Raw genomic sequence first — 18,231 nt, 5'->3', positions numbered from 1 at the left:
CTTACCAAATTCGAAATGTTCTGTCCCAAAAATATAAACTTTAGGCGCTCATATCTCAAAAAGTAATGATCGGAAAAAAATGTTTTCCTGAGAAAACTTTTTCATTTTGATAGCTTGATTATATACAAATCGAAAAAATATTACCAGTAGAAAGTTATTTTTAGCCTTTGCACAGCCTTATAGCAGGAGAAGATCGAGGAAATCTTAATTATTGAAAGAACTGGTTGGTAGGTTTATTATATCTCTTTTTGTTATGAAATTGAACGACTATCAGTCACATTTCTCCAATAAATGTATTTATTCACTAAGGCTCAACTCACACTTACGCGACTTAGATCGAGAAGAGACTCGACTCTAGTCGAGAGCATGTGTTTTCAAATGGTGACGTCGCGGAGACTATAATCGACTGGTCTGAGTGTCACCATTTTGAAACACATGCTCTCGACTAGAGTCGAGTCTCTTCTCGACCTGAGTCGCGTAAGTGTGAGTTGAGCCTTTCTGTGACAACGAGATCTTTCGGCATGTCCGCCATCTTCATGGTTGAAGAAATTTGACTGCTAGTCGTTCAATTTAATAACAAAGAAGTGACCAAATTTCAAGTACTGATACCTTGATAAAGTGTTTGGTATGTGTGGAATTAGAAATTTGAAGTCCTAGCTATAGGATGCTGAATATAGTTGGAAAAAATGAGGTTTTTTTGTTAAAATATAAATTTAAAGAAATTTGAGGAAAGGTCTTGGTTATGTGTTTGAATATATTAGAAAGACATTATTGATTAGAAGAGACACAATTTAGAATAACAGATACTTGATGAAGTAGAAGTTATTGGAAACCTTCAAGTCAATTTTATATGAGAGAAACTTCTTCAAATACCTGACGACTGATCTATAAAACGACTGCAAATCTACTAGAAAATTCCATGTTGAAACTTAAATTTGAATCGGCCTTTCCTGTATTTTTTTCTATTTAAAATGTTGTATTTAGATTATTGACCTGCTTCATTACACTTTGGCTACAGCTCTAGGCTTCTTATTCAAGCCATGACAAAAACGATTATATTCAATTTTGTATATTGGAAATAAAATTTGCGTAATTTGAGGTTACTTTCTTTCATCCAAGTAGAAATTCCTCGATGAAAAATAGAACTTGAGTGAAGGGAATAGATTATATAAACCTTGACAGTATTCTATCAAAAATACTTTATTCTTTAAAAATAGCATACACAAACCCGCAAATTCAGTTCAATTATTATATAGATATAATTATTTGAGCACATTAACACCAAAAATCGATACAAACAAAATGAATTAATGAGTGGAAATTCAAATGAATAACAATTATGCAAGATTGAAAATATGTAATAATATCAATGGTATAATAGAACACAATAATTTCATTCAATCTTATCAGGTGAACAATCCTATACTGGATGAGCGATAATTCACGTTCATATACTGTTCATAATGAAATTCATGATAAATTCACATCTCATACCATACAAAGTCACAACGTGTTTTAATGGCACTTTCCAGATGTTTTTGTTTTCTTGCTTGAGATGACACAATGATCATGTGACATGTACTTGCACATATACGCATTTAATGTGATTACACCCTTAGCCAATCTCTAGAAAATTATGGAAAAAGATGTTCTTTCGAAGAGCAGAAATTCCCTCAATCGAATCACATTTTTTTTGTAACAACTAAGTTTTTCGATAAAAATGAATTGAGTTTGAGGAAACTCTGAATGTTTCAAACTGAATAGTAGGCTATAACTTGCACGGCTAGATAGATGTTAGCGTGGAAAATGGAGTGAATCGGTCAATGTTTTCAGAGATTGAACTGAACAGTATAACTTCTTGCAAGGCTCATTTTTTGAATAACCTTGTTTTTCGATGAAAATTAATGAAATTTGAGAAATCAGCCAATGTTTTCAGAGACTGAACAGTACAACTTGCAAGGCTAATTTTTTGAATAACCTTGTTTTTCGATAAAAAATGATGAAATTTGAGATATCAGTCAATGTTTTCAGAGACTGAACAGTATAAGTTGCAAGGCTCATTTTTTGAATAACCTTGTTTTTCGATGAAAATTAATGAAATTTGAGAAATCAGTCAATGTTTTCAGAGACTGAACAGTACAACTTGCAAGGCCAGATAGATGGTAGCGGCGTAGCCAACTCCCCACGCGAGTGCGCGCGCCGGCTGAGGTATGACCACGATCGCGTACACGAACGTGTGAATGATGCGCGCGATCGTGAAGATGCGGAACAGGTTGACCGCCAGGAAGTAGGAGGGGTTGGTAGCAATGTACAGTAGGGCTGCCACCATGAACACGGGAATGTTTTCAAGGTCGTTCAGGTGCGCTCTGCAATTGAAATGGTATAAATAAAATTAAATAATGAACAAAATAAATCGATTGAAGATAAACGAAATATAATATAGATAGAATTCATTTATACAATAAGTACATCATCAAAATTATAGGGAGAGGAAAAATAAGGTAATCTTGTGCTAATCCTCTCCCAAATTTAGATAACACAAAATAGGGATAAGTTAACAGACAAAACAAATAAAATGAATCAAATTATAAAATACCACCTATAAAAGGGGCAGCCTATTTGGTGAGTTGAACCAGTTAATAGTTATTGCAAAATATATAATAATAATACTTGGACAATTTAAGACAAAATTAGAAAATTGAAGAAGTTTTGGGCAATAGCCTGTTTTTTTATTTTCTGACTACTGTATTGTTTAATAGTATATTTCGCACCTAGGGCCGAAAATGATACTTTTCCGGCTCAAAATCGGTTTTCAAGTCAGAGGCCGTAGGCCAAGGACTAGAAAAGATTGAGAGCCGGAAAAAAATTTTTGCCCGTGGTGCAAACGCTATTTTTTGCCACACAGAAAAATAAACAATATATATGAGAATAATTGTTTATTAATCACTTCTGAAAGCAAAAGTGGAAGGTAATAGCTCTAGCAAATCTGAGGTAATCTGAATATCAGGAAATTGTCCAAGTATTTTTATTTTTTATTCTGATTTGTCTAAATAACCTAAAGGATTATTTTCAATTATGTGGGACGTTGAGTTTATACTTTTTTATTATTTTAAATGACAATAAGATGATATTATTATAAATGTTTTAATTATTGAATCATAAACTCAAATAATGAAAAGTTTTAAGATCAGCTTTTTTAGCACACTTGAAATTTAGCGGCCGGAAAGGGTACTCTGTTTTACGTCAAAACCTGTTTTGACGTCAGACGAGAGTCGTCTGCAAACAATATCTTTCAGATCTACGTAGGGACTGGAAAACAGCTGCTTTCTGTGCAGTGTGGCGAAAATAAATAAATATCGAGTGATCTGGCTGGCTCAGGTCTGGTGTCAGAGTTTTCAGGTCGCAACTGTTCAATTTCAGGGCCTCTGACATGATCTAACGACTGCTTTTTAGGCAGCCGGGACCAACATCTTAATGTGTCCATTCGAAACACGGGAGTGGCCCGAGATAAATATATGGAAAATATAAATATATACATGGAATACACATAAAGCAGTACAAACTAGTTCATAAGTTGAAAATGCACAAAAACTTGAAAGTTAGTTAACTTTCCATCAAGGCTATAAATTTTCGATCTGTGGCAGCTGGTATCATGGAGAAAAGATACCACAAGTAGATATTCCATGGTAAAGGTCGTTTATGTTCCAAATTTCAAGCCGATTTTCTGTTAACTCAAGCCTATTACTGTCGACTACTGTCTATTATTACTGTGTTGTTGGGTTGAGAGTGCTAGAACAGCACAGTATGAGAGACTACCAGCGTCACATAGCTTCACGAAACAGAACTACTAGGACTCGGCTTGAGTTAACAGTGAAATTTGCAACATAAACGCCCTATGCCATGGGATATCTTCTTATTAAATCTTTTATCTATGCTGGTAGTCTGTTATACAGTCGAATCCCAGTGCTATTCAAATTATCATACTGTGATTCGGTGCAAATTATCTCTCAACTTTTCCCGATATCTTTGTAAGAAAGAGCACCCTTTCATCCTTCTTTTAATCAATGAAATATATTACTTCAAGCATGTTCAAGCTGGAAGAAAAAATGATTTTTGATTGTTTGAAAAACGGTAAAAAGTTTTTATTCTAAGTCATTGAATAGTTTTATTCTAAGTTTCAAGCTTGACCGTATGGACTATCCAAGCATTAGCCTAGGCACACACACATCGAATTTTGAACGTAACGTACAACGTTTTTCCGTCCTTATGAATTCTATCCTATATCCTACACTATTAAACAAGCAATTTCTGTTTATATGTTTGTATTTCACCGATCTCGAAAACGGCTCTAACGATTCTCACGAAATACAGAACATAGTAGGTTTGTAATATAAAATTCGATTGCACTAGGTCTCATCCCTGGGAAAACTCGCTGAGGAACATTCAAAGGATTTATTCATCCTTGGAAAAACAGCTGATAATTTCGTCGTCCGTTGATGATGGAAGAGAGTGAGCGAATGCATGTGTATGGGACTGAGACAAAATTATGACTCAGCTGTTGAACTCTCAATCAGGTACTTAGTGCCAGTTGTACAAAAGCCGGTTAAATTTCAATCCTGATTAATTCCAGTGGAACAAATCAGATAAGCTATCTTTTTGAAATGGTCATCTCTGATCTGGTTCACGTGAAATTAATCAGGATTAAAATTTAACCGGCTTTTGTGAGAGAAATGTTTGTATTCCTCTGGGAATTAATTCAAACCACTGTGATTGGATAGAACCTTTCTGTATGAACTATAAATATATTATAATTTCTTCTTTCGTAATAAATTTTATATGCTTTTGTACTCCAGAGCGAAGCTCGGTACCCCGATATCCTATTATATTAAGCGAGCAATTTCTGTATTTATATATCTGGTTATTTTTATATCTGGCTATTTTTATATCTGGTTATTTATGTTTAACGGATCTAGAAAATGGCTCTAACGATTTTCACGAAATTTGAAACATAGTAGGTTTATGATATAAAGATTCGATTGCACTAGGTCTCATCCTTGGGAAAACTCGCTGAACGACATTAAAAGGATAATTCATCCTTGGCTGAAACAGCTGTGGATGGTAACAAAGTGAGTGAGCGAGTGAGTATGTGAAAAATCAAAATATCGCATCCCCGAAATTCATAAGATGACGTATAGCCAGCTGTGAAATATAAAACAGGATCATTTTAGAGAATTGTGTTCTGTTTATCAATAAATAAAAATAACGAGCGAAGCTCGGTGCTCCGATATTTAAAGGTGCGTACAGATTTACGCGCCGCGAACATGAGCAATTCACTTTTAATCAGCTGATGCCAAGCTTTTTATATCTGAATCTTACCGTTTCTGTAAAAATATAGATATAGTCAGCTGATTAAAAGTGAATTGCTCATGTTCGCGGCGCGTATATCTGTACGCACCTTTAGATTAAACTAATGTAACTAGAATACATTCTAGGTACATTGGATTGAAAATGACTTAGCAAATATATGATGTGAACATATCTTGTGTTTACCAAGTTCCATTCAATCTGGTAGAATTTAAAAGGACTGCGAAAAATTGAACTCTGGATATACTAGTATTGTCCATTAATATAAATGAAATATGTCAATCACTTGTGTTGCGTTTCCGAAAATATGATTTCATAGGCTAGAAGGGGATGATACATTGCACAATAGACATTTTTTGAGAGCTATCTGATGTCTATAGTGAGGTCCACGTTATAATGGCAGTGTTTGATTAGCAATGGTATTGCTATCCTTGTCTATCATTCAAGAAAGCTGATAGCGCTATCTCTTTCTCGCTTTGCTCTCTTGCCAGATCGTCTTTTAACAATGTAGAATGAATAATAAATTAACATAATATTTGATCTTAATTATGAAAATTCATTATTGAATTATTGAAAAATATAATTTCTTGCTTAATAAAATAATATCGGGGCACCGAGCATCGCTCGTTATTTTTATTTATTGATAAACAGAACACAATTCTCTAAAATGATCGTGTTTATATTTCACAGCTGGCTATACGTCATCTTATGAATTTCGGGGATGCGATATTTTGAATTTTCACATACTCACTTTTTTACTATCCACAGCTGTTTCAGCCAAGGATGAATAATATTATTCTTTCAATGTCGTTCAGCGAGTTTTCTCAAGGATGAGACCTAGTGCAATCGAATGTTTATATCATAAACCTACTATGTTCCAAATTTCTTGAAAATTGTTAGAGCCGTTTTCGAGATCCGTTGGACATACATAACCAGATATAAAAATAGCCAGATATAAAAATAACCAGATATATAAATACAGAAATTGCTCGCTTAATATAATAGGATAATTGATTATTGTTAAACGAGAATGAACAGTTCACATTACATGGATAAACCTGTATCAGCTACCGTCTATAGAAGACGTTGACAAGACAGAGGATCAACGGAGGCAACGTTAGTCTCCTATCTTTCTCCACTGCCATTATAACGTGGACCTCACTATAGTAATGGTCTTAGATTTCTCAGGATAAATACGTTGGCTTTGAGATGGACAAAAAACATGATTTAATACAATTGATCCAAGATGAAATAATAATGGAACAAACAAACAAGTGCCTCCGTTGGTCCTCCTTAAAGCTTTCTATGTAGACGGTAGCTGATAAAGGTTTATTAATGTAATATTAACTGTTCATTCTCGTTTAATATAATAGTTTTTTTGTGAACTGATTTTTAGTCCTATAGCCTAAAAACATTTATGTATTCTTGTGCACTTTATTTGACAATAAAGAATTATTGAATTGAATTAAAAAAAAAAGCAACATACCGTCTAACCCTTTCAATGTCCAAATCATCGTATTTGACTTTGGATTTAGGCGTCAGAGTTGTATCTTCAGGGTTGGCGAAAATCTGAAAAAAAAACATTTTTTAGATTAAATAGGAATGATAAATCTGACGATCATGATACTGTTTATTGATAAATAGATAATGTGATTTTCAATGAACTAAAATGATATAATATAATATGTTTTGTCCTATAAAGCAAAACATATAATTTTCATTAGTATTTTTTTATTTCGTATTTCTAGCTGGTACAATGTTTTGTAATAATATTATGTTGTGCGAAAAAAATATTTTTTGAATTGAAATAATTATCCAAGTTCGTGTTATTTTATATGGGCGAAAGTTCTAAGGGATTGGAAGGTGACAGCTAGTAGATGACATTCCATAAATTACGAAATTTATAAAAATGAAAGAGAATCAGCCGAAATATTCCAACAAAGTAGTATTCAAGTGAAGATAACCCGGACCCTGAACTGTGATTCAGTGTGACCTTCTTAAACGCGCTTGTCTTATCAGAAGCTGATAACTCACACATTAGCTCTATTATTATCCTGAACTTTCTTTTAAAACTTTTGGCTCGTCATCCTAAAGCCAATGCTGAACGTGTAAACGAATTTCACCAACAATTTTGGAAAATCTTTCAAGTAAAAATATGAATACGAACGAGAGATACAATGGACTGTCTGTCGGCATGTAAAGCAGAAATTAGCGACATGGTGCATTATGAGTAGAATTCACGTTTTATAATATTGAGATTTCTCTATAATAATTGACCGAGCGAAGTGAGGTCTGAGATTCAAGTCGACCGTTTGGCATTTCTCTTAATGTTTAAATGTTTATATGTTGCGTATTTACAGCGAAACGCGGTAATAGATTATCATGAAATTTGACAGTTATGTTCCTTTTTTAATTGTGCGTCGACGTATGTACAAGGTATTTTGAAATTTTGCATTTCAAGGATAATATAAAAGGAAAAAAGAGCCTCCTTCATACGACAATATTAGAGTAAAAATCAGACTATAGAATTATTCATCATAAATCAGCTGACAAGTGATTACACAGATGTGTGGAGAAGCCAGTCTATTGCTGTATTTCCATAAGGTTTATAGTTTCAATCAGGTACTTGTGGATGAGAATACTGCGTGAGGTCTACTGTTCACAGAACTACTAGTAATATCGAGTGACCTGGCTGACTCAGGTCTGGTGTCAGAGTTTTCAGGTCGCAGCTGATCAATTTCAGGGCCTCTTAAATTTTAGAATAGAGATTTATCTAAAATCTATCTGGTTTCGTCAATATGCCATCGTCCAAGTATTAATTTTATCTATTTTTAATAGTGGAATTGTAAGGACGTTCAAAGGTCCACCAGAACTATCTACTAGTAGTTCTGTGAACAGTAGACCTCGCGCTCAGTAAGTTACATTGACCTATTGTTATGTTTTCTCAAAAATTAATAAATAATTCATCAATTTAAAATGTCTAGAAAAAATCCTAAATAAACATAGAGCTTTCTGTCCTATCGTACCGTGACATGTCGTCCCGGAATGTGAATGAGAGCGCTGTTATCAGGTCTGGCTGCAATACTGTCTACAACGTTGATGGAAAGATACATTTTACAGATGTTCCATGTTTTTGAACACGATCAATATCGTATTAAATGCAATTCAAGATGGGTTTTTCGCGATTTTCTCAAAAACGGCTTCAACGATTTTGATCAAATTTATACCTGAAATAGGCATTCATAAGCTCTATCAACTGCCACAAGTCCCATATCTGTAAAAATTTCAGGAGCTCCGCCTCATCTATGCAAAGTTTGATTTTAGATTCAAAATTATCAGGCTTCAGATACAATTTAAACAAAAAAAAAAAAAAAATCAAGTGGAAAAGATTCAGCATGAAAATCATCTCTTCAATTAATGTTAATTTCACCTAAAATTGAAAATAAGCTCGAAATTCGAGAAAGAAATTAAATTGCAAACTATTGATTTATTGACAACTGTTGATTCTATTAAATCATTCACTATGAAGAGATAGCACACCTCGTGTGTCTCCAGCGTTATTGGCTTGTCACCAGCTGGCTCAGATCTTTGAATGGTAGACTTGAGATGCGCGGTAACACTAGCGTCAGGTGATAAATTTTCATAACGGCAAGGAAAGTTGTGTGAGTGCGCCACACCAGATTTTTACTCTAATATTGGCGTATAAAGGAGGCTCCTTTTTCCTTTTATATTATCATTGGAATGCAAAATTTCCAAAACCTTGTACATACGTCGACACGCAATTAAAAAAGGAACATACCTGTCAAATTTCATGAAAATCTTTTACCGCGTTTCGCCGTAAATGCGCAACATATAAACATTTAAACATTAGGAGAAATGCCAATCCATCGACTTGAATCTTAGACCTCACTTCGCTCGGTCAACAAGAAAGAGAACATTGGACAACTATCTTATATTTGTTAAGTTATCAATTAATTATAATTATCTCGTTGAACTTTGTCAACTCAGTTCAAATAAGTATTATTGCTCAAATGTTGGATGCCGTTTATAATTTAAAATTACCAATCAACCAATGAAAGCACTGATAAGGAATGCTAACAATTTGAAGATAATCTTACAACAGTTATTTAAATAATAACTGGTCGTGATAACAGTGAAACTGTTCTGAAACAAATGACACATATATTATTATGGGCCGGTTTCCGAGCACTGGATTTAGCTAAGTTCTAGACTTTAAACAGCTGGAGTCAGAAAATTGGCTTTCCGAAACGGGGCGTAGTCGCAGTTTTTATGATAATCTTTATTTTCTCATTTCTATACTTGGAAACGATTTTCCTTAACGAAATGAAACATTCCTAGATAATTCAGAATAGCTGAATCTTTAGCCTACACTATTTTATTTTGTGTTCAATTTTCTAGTTTTCCGAAACTTAATTTAAACGTGTACTACGACTACGCCCCGTTTCGGAAAGCCAATTTTCTGACTCCAGCTGTTTAAAGTCTAGAACTTAGCTAAATCCCGAGTTCGGAAACCGGCCCTTAAGGTTGTGCAAAGGCTAAAAACTGAACTTTCTACTCGTGATATTTTTCTAAGTTTTTCGATTTGTATATCATCAAGCTATCAAGAAGAAGAAGTTTTCTCAGGAAAAAGTTTTTTTTACTTTTTGAGATATGAGCGCCTAAAGATTAAATTTTTGGAACAGAACAATTCAAATTCGGTAAGAGATAAATCCATGAAATTTAGAGGATAGATTCTTCATGGTATTGTTGATCTAGTAGAGCAAACATTTTCTGAAAATATCAATTTTTAACATAGTTATTCAATTTACTAAAAATAACTTTTAGTTGAGTTATTTTTGGTAAATTGAATAACTTTTTCAAAACTTGATATTTTCAGAAAAGTTTTGTTTTACTAGATCAACAATACCATGAAGAATCTATCCTCCAATTCTCATGGATTTATATTTTACCGAATTTGAAATGTTCTGTCCCAAAAATTCAAATTTCAGGCGCTCATATCTCAAAAAGTAATGATCGGGAAAAAATCTTTTCCTGAGAAAACTTCTTTATTTTGATAGCTTGATAGTATACAAATCGAAAAACTTAGAAAAATATCACGAGTAGAAAGTTTAGTTTTTAGCCTTTGCACAACCTTAAATGTTTCTAACTATGTAAAAGTAAACAGAAATATAAAGAAAAGATAGCACAAGATGCTGTAGAACCTTTTAGAGAAAAGATATCATCTTGTGTTACCTTTTCTCTATTACAGTACTACGTAAGTTTAGAGGTGTGTACAGATATACGCGCCGCGAACATGAGCAATTCACTTTTAATCAGCTGACTATATCTGTATTTTTACAGAAACGGTAAGATACAGATATAAAAAGCTTGGCATCAGCTGATTAAAAGTGAATTGCTCATGTTCGCGGCGCGTAAATCTGTACGCACCTTTATAAGGAACTATTTTGTTGAGGGTTTTACCATAGAGGAAAGATAGCATAAGAAGATATCCCATTGTAGATCATTTTTATGTTCAAATTTCCACTGTCTCAAGCCGATAGTCCTAGTATTTATTGTTTGTGAATATCTATGTGACACTGTTCTCTGTTCTGACATTGGTCTCTCATACTGTGCCATTCTTACACTCTCACTTTAACAAAAAGTTGATCAGTTGCGACCTGAAAACTCTGACACCAGACCTGAGCCAGCCAGGTCACACGATATTATTATTATTATTACTTCAACAAAACAGTAATAATAGACAGAAGTCGACAGTAATCGTCTTGAGTTAACAGAAAATCAGCTTGAAATTTGGAACATAAATGATCTATACCATGGGATATCTTCTTATGCTATCTTTTCTACTCACATGAGATTTTAGTCTTGTGCGACGGATGATAATGGGTGAACCTACGACAGCTTAAGTGGGTTCCGAACCATAGTTTTCAATTGAAAAATGCTGTCACTTTGAAATGAATCTCACTATAATTCACACACTACAGATTATCATGTAGCCTATTGATAGGCCTAGTTATGTCGTATAAAAAGGTTCACATAGTTTGGGCTCCAAATTCATAATTGATTGCTGCAAATTTATATTTTTAAGGAGATCTAATTATAATATTGTTAATCAGTAATGGTTTCTTGATCCATTCCTAGCTGCTTTGTATTAACACACTTTTTTTATGTATTTGATCAAGACATGCAGTCAATTATTAAGTAAATAATTAAAAACTTTTACTTACTGACTGAAGTACGATCGAAAGTACTTCAGTCAGTAAGTAAAAGTTTTTAATTATTTACTTAATAATAGACTGCATGTCGTATTCAAATACATAAAAAAGTGTATAAATTAATAGTTATGAACTAGAAATTTTTAATTATGCTGGTGGCTGTAAAAAAAGGCTGAAATTAAAGTTGTGTGTATGATGATAATCTATGAAAATTCTTCAAAACTTATCAATTGTCAAGAAATCAAACTAGAAAGTTAGTATAGGAGCTGACATACTTTAGTGAACAAACCAGTTATCGAGGTATTTATAGCCTAATTTTGGTTTCAACTATTTATGAAATATTTAGCTTATCATTTTTATGTTTCAGTAGATTGGTGATTACGCTAATCTGTTTGAATGTAAATTGAAATATCAGATAAAACCTACTAGGTACCGAAAATTTAGTACGATAACACAGTTCCTAAGGAAAATAAAATACTACAAAATAATGTACTTATCGGTACTGTAATTGAATTTTAATTATGTATAACCTATAAATTATTGAGAACCCTGACGCGCTATTGGCTCACCTTAGTGGTAAGCAGCATAATTTTTAGAAGAGTACCGTAATTTCAAGTTACATTTGCTTGGATTCAGCAGTGTATGGGTGACCGGTCGCAATGGAATCTTACTAATTTATTTTATTATACCCAAAAATAATAGATAAAACGCAATCATTGATTTACTGTGACGCCATCGATCCCACAAATGTGGGTAATGGATGAAGCAGAAGGTATTAAACGTATATTTTATCCATTAGGAAACTGGATTTCTTTAACGTAATTTTTTAGGCTTGGTAAAAAGGCACACGTAAGGTTAAACTTTTGGGATATTAACACGTTCACGCCCATATTTATGCTTAATTGCAACAGGTCGTTTAAAAGTGGAAAGTACTTCTAATGAAGTAATTATCTACTAACTACTGTGTAAAAATTGTCCAGCAATTTTACTTGAAACATTTTTTATAAATAATTGATAATTATTTCTCATTTTATGTTTGAATGAAAGTTGAACATTGAAATTAACTAACTTATGTTAATAAAACTTACCCTCTTAGCAAATCGATATCTTGCAGTTAAAGGTGCCATAAACAAGACTTTTAGTACCAAAATTGCACAATAAAAAAGATAAGCTGAAAATACGGGATTATCCGTGGTGTACAAACTTGAAGACATTTTGAACAAGATTCAAAACTTTATTCTAAATTAAAAATTAAAAGATTTAACGTTCCTGAACACGTGTAGCTTTCTGACAACTGAGAAACAGAATATCTTAAACAATGAGCAAGCGCTTTTGATTCAAATGACTGTGAATATTGAAGCTAACAAAAATAATTAGATAGAAGACTACAAGAAGAAGCTAAGCATAGCATAACCAAACAATGCGATTGCGATACACCTCTTCTTGTTTACAAAAATGAGATTCGACCTTCGAGAATATCGACCTTTGAAATATATCGAGTTTAGAAATTGATATCGATATTCCAGCACACATGCATGCTTTTTGCTTTAAGGTTATGTTTGTTACATTGCGTCTTCTTTAGATAAAGGAACCTAAAGTCTTCAGTTCAGGTTCCCACCCGTTATGGCAAACGATAGAAACAGGTAAAATTCACTCTTTCATTAATTATTTAAATTTTAAAAATAATTCACGTTATTTCTGACTAAATGCAATGTTTAATACAAATCGGATCATTTCGTCGTGTGATTTGCAAAAGGTTCTATGTGCCCCTCTTGCTGTTTGGAGAAAATCGAGTTTAAAGTTCTTCAAAAACGGAATGCGCTATTTATGTCAAAACATGAGTTTTTATGTATTCTCTTATACTCTAAAGCAGGGAACCCACTATGCCGTCACCGTCAGGCGCAGTCCGGCACCGACCGTCACCGTCAGTCGTCGCCTTCACCGTCATTTTTCCGGCGATAACCCACTTCCCCGTCTGGTTAGCTCCCTCAGAAACCGGAGCTATCCAGAAGAAATGCATCAGTTGCTATGGAGAGTTCATCAGACGAGGAATTGCTAGTAATAGCCGCAGCATGTGCTGACTTAAGACAACTGCTAACTTTTCCCGAGTCCCTGGGATCAAGACCTTTAATTTGAGCCCTTTCCCATCATCGTGTGATTTGTCAAACAGCCAAAACTTTGATTTCATAGTTTCGCTTACAGAATAATATTTGTAAATAACTTACCTCACATGATATCAACCTTTTGTGAGATTTCCTGCCAAGCATTATCTTTCTTCCTGTTGTCGTGATAACTATTATCACTGGTATTATACAGGAAGGGATACTCCCTAGTAGCCTCTATCAACATTTCATCCGTACTCATCGCTCACAGAACAAAGGCGCACTACAACAAAACACTGGCGATGTGACTTCACTGATATAGTGAAGTCCACGTTATAATGGCTGTGGAAAATTTCTACATTGTTAAATAACGATCTGGTAGCTTTGCGGAGCTAGAAAAGTATAGCGCTATCTGCTTTGTCAAATGATAGACAAGGATAGCAAGTCCAATGTTGATCAAATACTGACATTATAACGTGGACCGCACTATAGTTGAATGTCGACTGGAAGAATGATAAAAAAACGGACTGGCTATCCGGCAAGAATGCTCCAAACAGCAATGGTGGCCGACGGTGACTGACGGACACGGTAGTGGCCGGTGACGGACGGGTATAGTGGGTTGCCATTCGTTTAAAACAATGCAAAGCAATGTTGCCGGTACGCAACGGTGACGGTTGGAGCCGGACGGCGCCTGACGGTGACGGCATAGTGGGTTCCCTGCTTAATGCATACAAGATATCAGCTGAATGGATAAAGTAAGATTATAAATGATAACATTAATAGAGGTCTCGAAAAATTCAATAATATGTACACATAAAACCTTTTGCCTCTCAGTTCATACAACTCAACAGAATAACTAAGTAACATAGTACCAATGCTTTAAGTGTTACTAAAACGTTTTAATCGGTTCATCCACTCTTTATCATCAAATTAGTATTAAAATAAATTCTTTATTATACTTATATGCATAAAATATGAAAGTGGTATACCGTATTAGAAATAGGTGAAATAGATTTTTCAAATTTTTTAATGTTCATCTTCAATATTATTAAAAATATGAGTACCCTTTTATCTAAAACATTTCCAACAACTAGTTTCGGCTTACTTTGGCCACTTTCCAATTTAAATGCAAGAATAAACAAGTTGATATTAGATAATGTATGATCATTTTTATATGATTTATATTCTCTTATTCATTAATTTTTGAAATGTTTTAAAGTTTGAAATGTTTTGAATAGAAGAGGGTACTTGTTTTAATGTTTTTATATTGTTTTTATTTCTCTTGTTTTTTTTAGACTGAATGCAATGTTTAATACGGATTAAATCATTTCTGACTGTGGCGAGCATGACAGTGCTCTCCAGTAGCACTGCCACCACCAGGTTTTTAGGGTCCTGGGCCCTGCTACTTTTATAGGATAACTATTAAATAAATACGCAAATTCACCAAAACAATCACACTCTATTAAAAAATCCCATTACAACATCTATACTCTACAGGACATGTGCCTGCAGCAAAGGATGTGCTGCTCCTCAAAAAAAGAGCAGTCCGAACAGTCACATTCTCTGGAAGTAGGGACCACTGCAAACCTCTCTTCAAGAGATCCTCACCATTTACAGCCAGTACGTATTCTGCTCACTCTCACACCTGATGGACAACCAGGAAGCCTGGACGAGAAGAGGTGAAATCCACAGCCACAATACTGCTAACCTCGCCGAGGCATATCACACAAGATTGAGCAGCACCTACATCAGCTATCCAGCAGCAGCCATTCGGATGTTCAACAGGCTGCCCAGTGAAGTGAGAAATCTACCACGAAATAAATTGTTAAGCACAGTGAAGGTTAGGTTAACTGGACGACAGGCCACTCTACTCATTTGCTGAGCTGGTTGAGGATGAGCCCCTTTTTTGAAGCAGTTCAACTGCAACGACTAGCCAAAATGGCTACCAACCAACTTTGTTCGTGACAATATCTATCTGGAATCCCCAGTCTTCGACAACGACAACAAGTATCTTACTTGATACTTGAGGTCGTTGCCAAGGACTGGGGTTTATAGATCGGCAGTGTCATTTCAGAAGAAATAATAACCACATAGTGGTACTCGTGTTGTGGAAGAGCAGCCACCCCAAAAAGAGGTACCTCATCCCACTCCTGTATGGGATACAGAGGCCTATCTAGCAGCCAATTTCTTACTGCAGCACAGAACTCCATATATCGCATGTCCTGCGCCTCCCTGGGCAGTGTGTTGAAAAGTCGAATGGCCTGAGCAGGAAAACTGCTGTAGGTCCCCGCCAGTCTGCATCGAGGTAATTCCAGTTTGGCAGCATGTCGAGTGTTGTGACTGTGTATGTCACTCCGCTTGAGTAGTTTGTCTTGATTTTTCTTGACATACAACAGCGAGCTCAGTATGTATTGGCTGTAGATGGTGAGAACACCAAAACTCCTGAACATGGGACGACAATGATCTCTACAGCCTGAAAACGACATTAACCTCAATGCTCTCTTTTGCAGAAGTAGGACATTCTGTACATCTGGAGCATGACCCCACAGCAGCACCCCATACATCAGGTGACTCTGAAATAGTGCATGGTATGCCATCACCAAAGATTTCCGGTCAACCACGTGTCTCAACTTTCTCAGGAGGTAGATCACTCTAGACAGCTTCTCACATACCCGGTTCACATGGTAATTCCAGCTAAGTTTTCCATCTATCCAGAAGCCCAGCAGTTTGACTGGCTCCACTTCAGCTGCTTGCCTCAAATATTATCAAGTAAGTATAAAGTATACTCTCTCTTTAAACATAATCACACCTCAATCACATTACTAAAAGCTTAATATCTTGCACAACCTTCCTCTAGCACGCCTCGAAATGCTCTCCCTCTAGTTTCGCCTCTACTCGGTCATCACTTTCCCAGCTCACCGGTACAAAAGTCCAATTTGGTGGCCTGAGTGATGACTCCGCTATTCTAATAATTATTAACCTATTTGAGCGGGGAGTTTCAATTGTTACATCACCCCTCTGCATGGAAAAGATGTGGCATATGCAGAGTGTCTGATAAGTCACTACCTATTATTATATAGCTATAATTTCTTTATTTATGAACCAATGTTGTTAGAACTACATTTGTTAGATAGAGCACTCTTTGAGGTTGTGTTTAACACCAATTTTCATTTGTTTCAATTTAAAAATGCCCCCTCTCTTGACTGTGGAAGAACGAGCCGAAATAGCAGCTCGTTATGTGGTCTGAGGATCTGTGGTGCGAGTACAACGATGGAGGAGGGCTGAACGAGGGATCCAAACAAAACTGGAAGCAAAAACTGTTGAAAATTTCCATTCCAAATTACTAACAACAGGAAGTGTCGCAGATGCAAGACGATCAGGAAGACCATCAACGTCAAGGACAGCAGAGAATGTTGACAGAGTTCGTGAAATATTCATGAGGAGCCCTAAGAAATCACTGCGTCGAAGATCTCGTAAAATTGGTCTCTCACGTTACTCTGTTGCAACGATTCTTAAGAAAGATCTCAGTGTTTTTGCATCCAGTGTTGCATGGATCCCTCGTTCAGCCCTCCACCACCTTTGTACTTGCACCACAGATCCCCAGACCTCATAACGAGCTGCTATTTTGGCTCGTTCTAACACAGTTAAGAGAAAGGGCATTTTTAAATTGATGCAAATGAAAATTGGTGTTAAACACAACCTCAAGGAGTGCTCTATCTAACAAATGTAGTTCTAAAAAAATTGGTTCATGAATTAAGAAATTATAGCTGTATAAAAATAGGGAGTGACTTATCAGACACTGCATACCTAAGGCCTCGACTTGAAGATTTTCAATTTGTTTTTCTTCTTGCACAATTATTTCACTGTAACGTTTTTTTAATCACTTCAAAAAACACTTTCCACGACCCCTGTAAGGTTTATTATCTATTTCCAAGCCGACGACTTGAAATTGTCACCTGGGTTTTGTTATCAAACTCTCATTCCACTGTAACTTTTTTCCAAAAATAACTTTTCACAATTGTTTCAAGGTTTGTTGTTATTCCTAAGCCACCGACTACCCGACGACGAGTTTAGATTGTTGTTGTTTGGGTCTGGCAGCACGACAAAAGCACCTCTCTGCGCATGCGCAGACGAACGCTGGTTGTCGTCGCAGTTTTGCACGTGAAGTCGGTAGGAAGGCGCTGACTGCGACAAGCTATCTGTGTCTGTGGTCGTACTGCCGCTGCCAGCCCTGCAAAAAAAAACCACAGATTTATAAGGACAACAATAGGGAGTGAATATATATATTTTTACTTTCCTTGCCTTATTACCATAGGTAAGGAAAGTATTGCTTTCCGTAAAAAATTAAGGTACCCCAATTTCTGACATCAAAAAATGTGGTTTTTGGGTATTGGTCTGTATGTGTGTGTGTGTGTGTGTGTATGAGTGTATGTGCGTCTGTGTACACGATATCTCATCTCCCAATTAACGGAATGACTTGAAATTTAGAACCTAAGGTCCTTACAATATAAGGATCCGACACGAACAATTTC

General features: G+C 35.4%; 2 protein-coding genes across 2 annotated transcripts in view; both read right to left on the bottom strand.

The window, feature by feature from the left end:
• Positions 1-1,184: 1,184 nt before the first annotated feature.
• LOC111061700 (microsomal glutathione S-transferase 1) lies at positions 1,185-13,235 on the bottom strand. The gene is made up of 3 exons (XM_022349393.2): positions 12,686-13,235; positions 6,851-6,933; positions 1,185-2,366 (listed from the first exon to the last, which is right to left on the bottom strand). Exons 1-3 carry the CDS (start codon positions 12,809-12,811, stop codon positions 2,123-2,125), a joined length of 453 nt encoding a protein of 150 aa, XP_022205085.1. The 5' UTR covers positions 12,812-13,235; the 3' UTR covers positions 1,185-2,122.
• A 4,223-nt stretch (positions 13,236-17,458) lies between these two features.
• The window catches only part of LOC111061701, a 30,665-nt gene continuing 29,892 nt past the window's right edge, over positions 17,459-18,231 (bottom strand). Inside the window, exon 6 of the mRNA XM_039429353.1 lies at positions 17,459-17,930. Within this exon, the coding sequence (XP_039285287.1) occupies positions 17,723-17,930 (208 nt within the window). The 3' untranslated portion in view covers positions 17,459-17,722. The remainder of the gene's footprint in view (positions 17,931-18,231) is intronic.

Source organism: Nilaparvata lugens, chromosome 5 (assembly GCF_014356525.2).
Source record: "Nilaparvata lugens isolate BPH chromosome 5, ASM1435652v1, whole genome shotgun sequence".
Lineage (NCBI taxonomy): Eukaryota > Metazoa > Arthropoda > Insecta > Hemiptera > Delphacidae > Nilaparvata > Nilaparvata lugens.
Note: the sequence above shows the minus strand (reverse complement) of the source record. Positions and strands in the feature narration are given on the sequence as shown.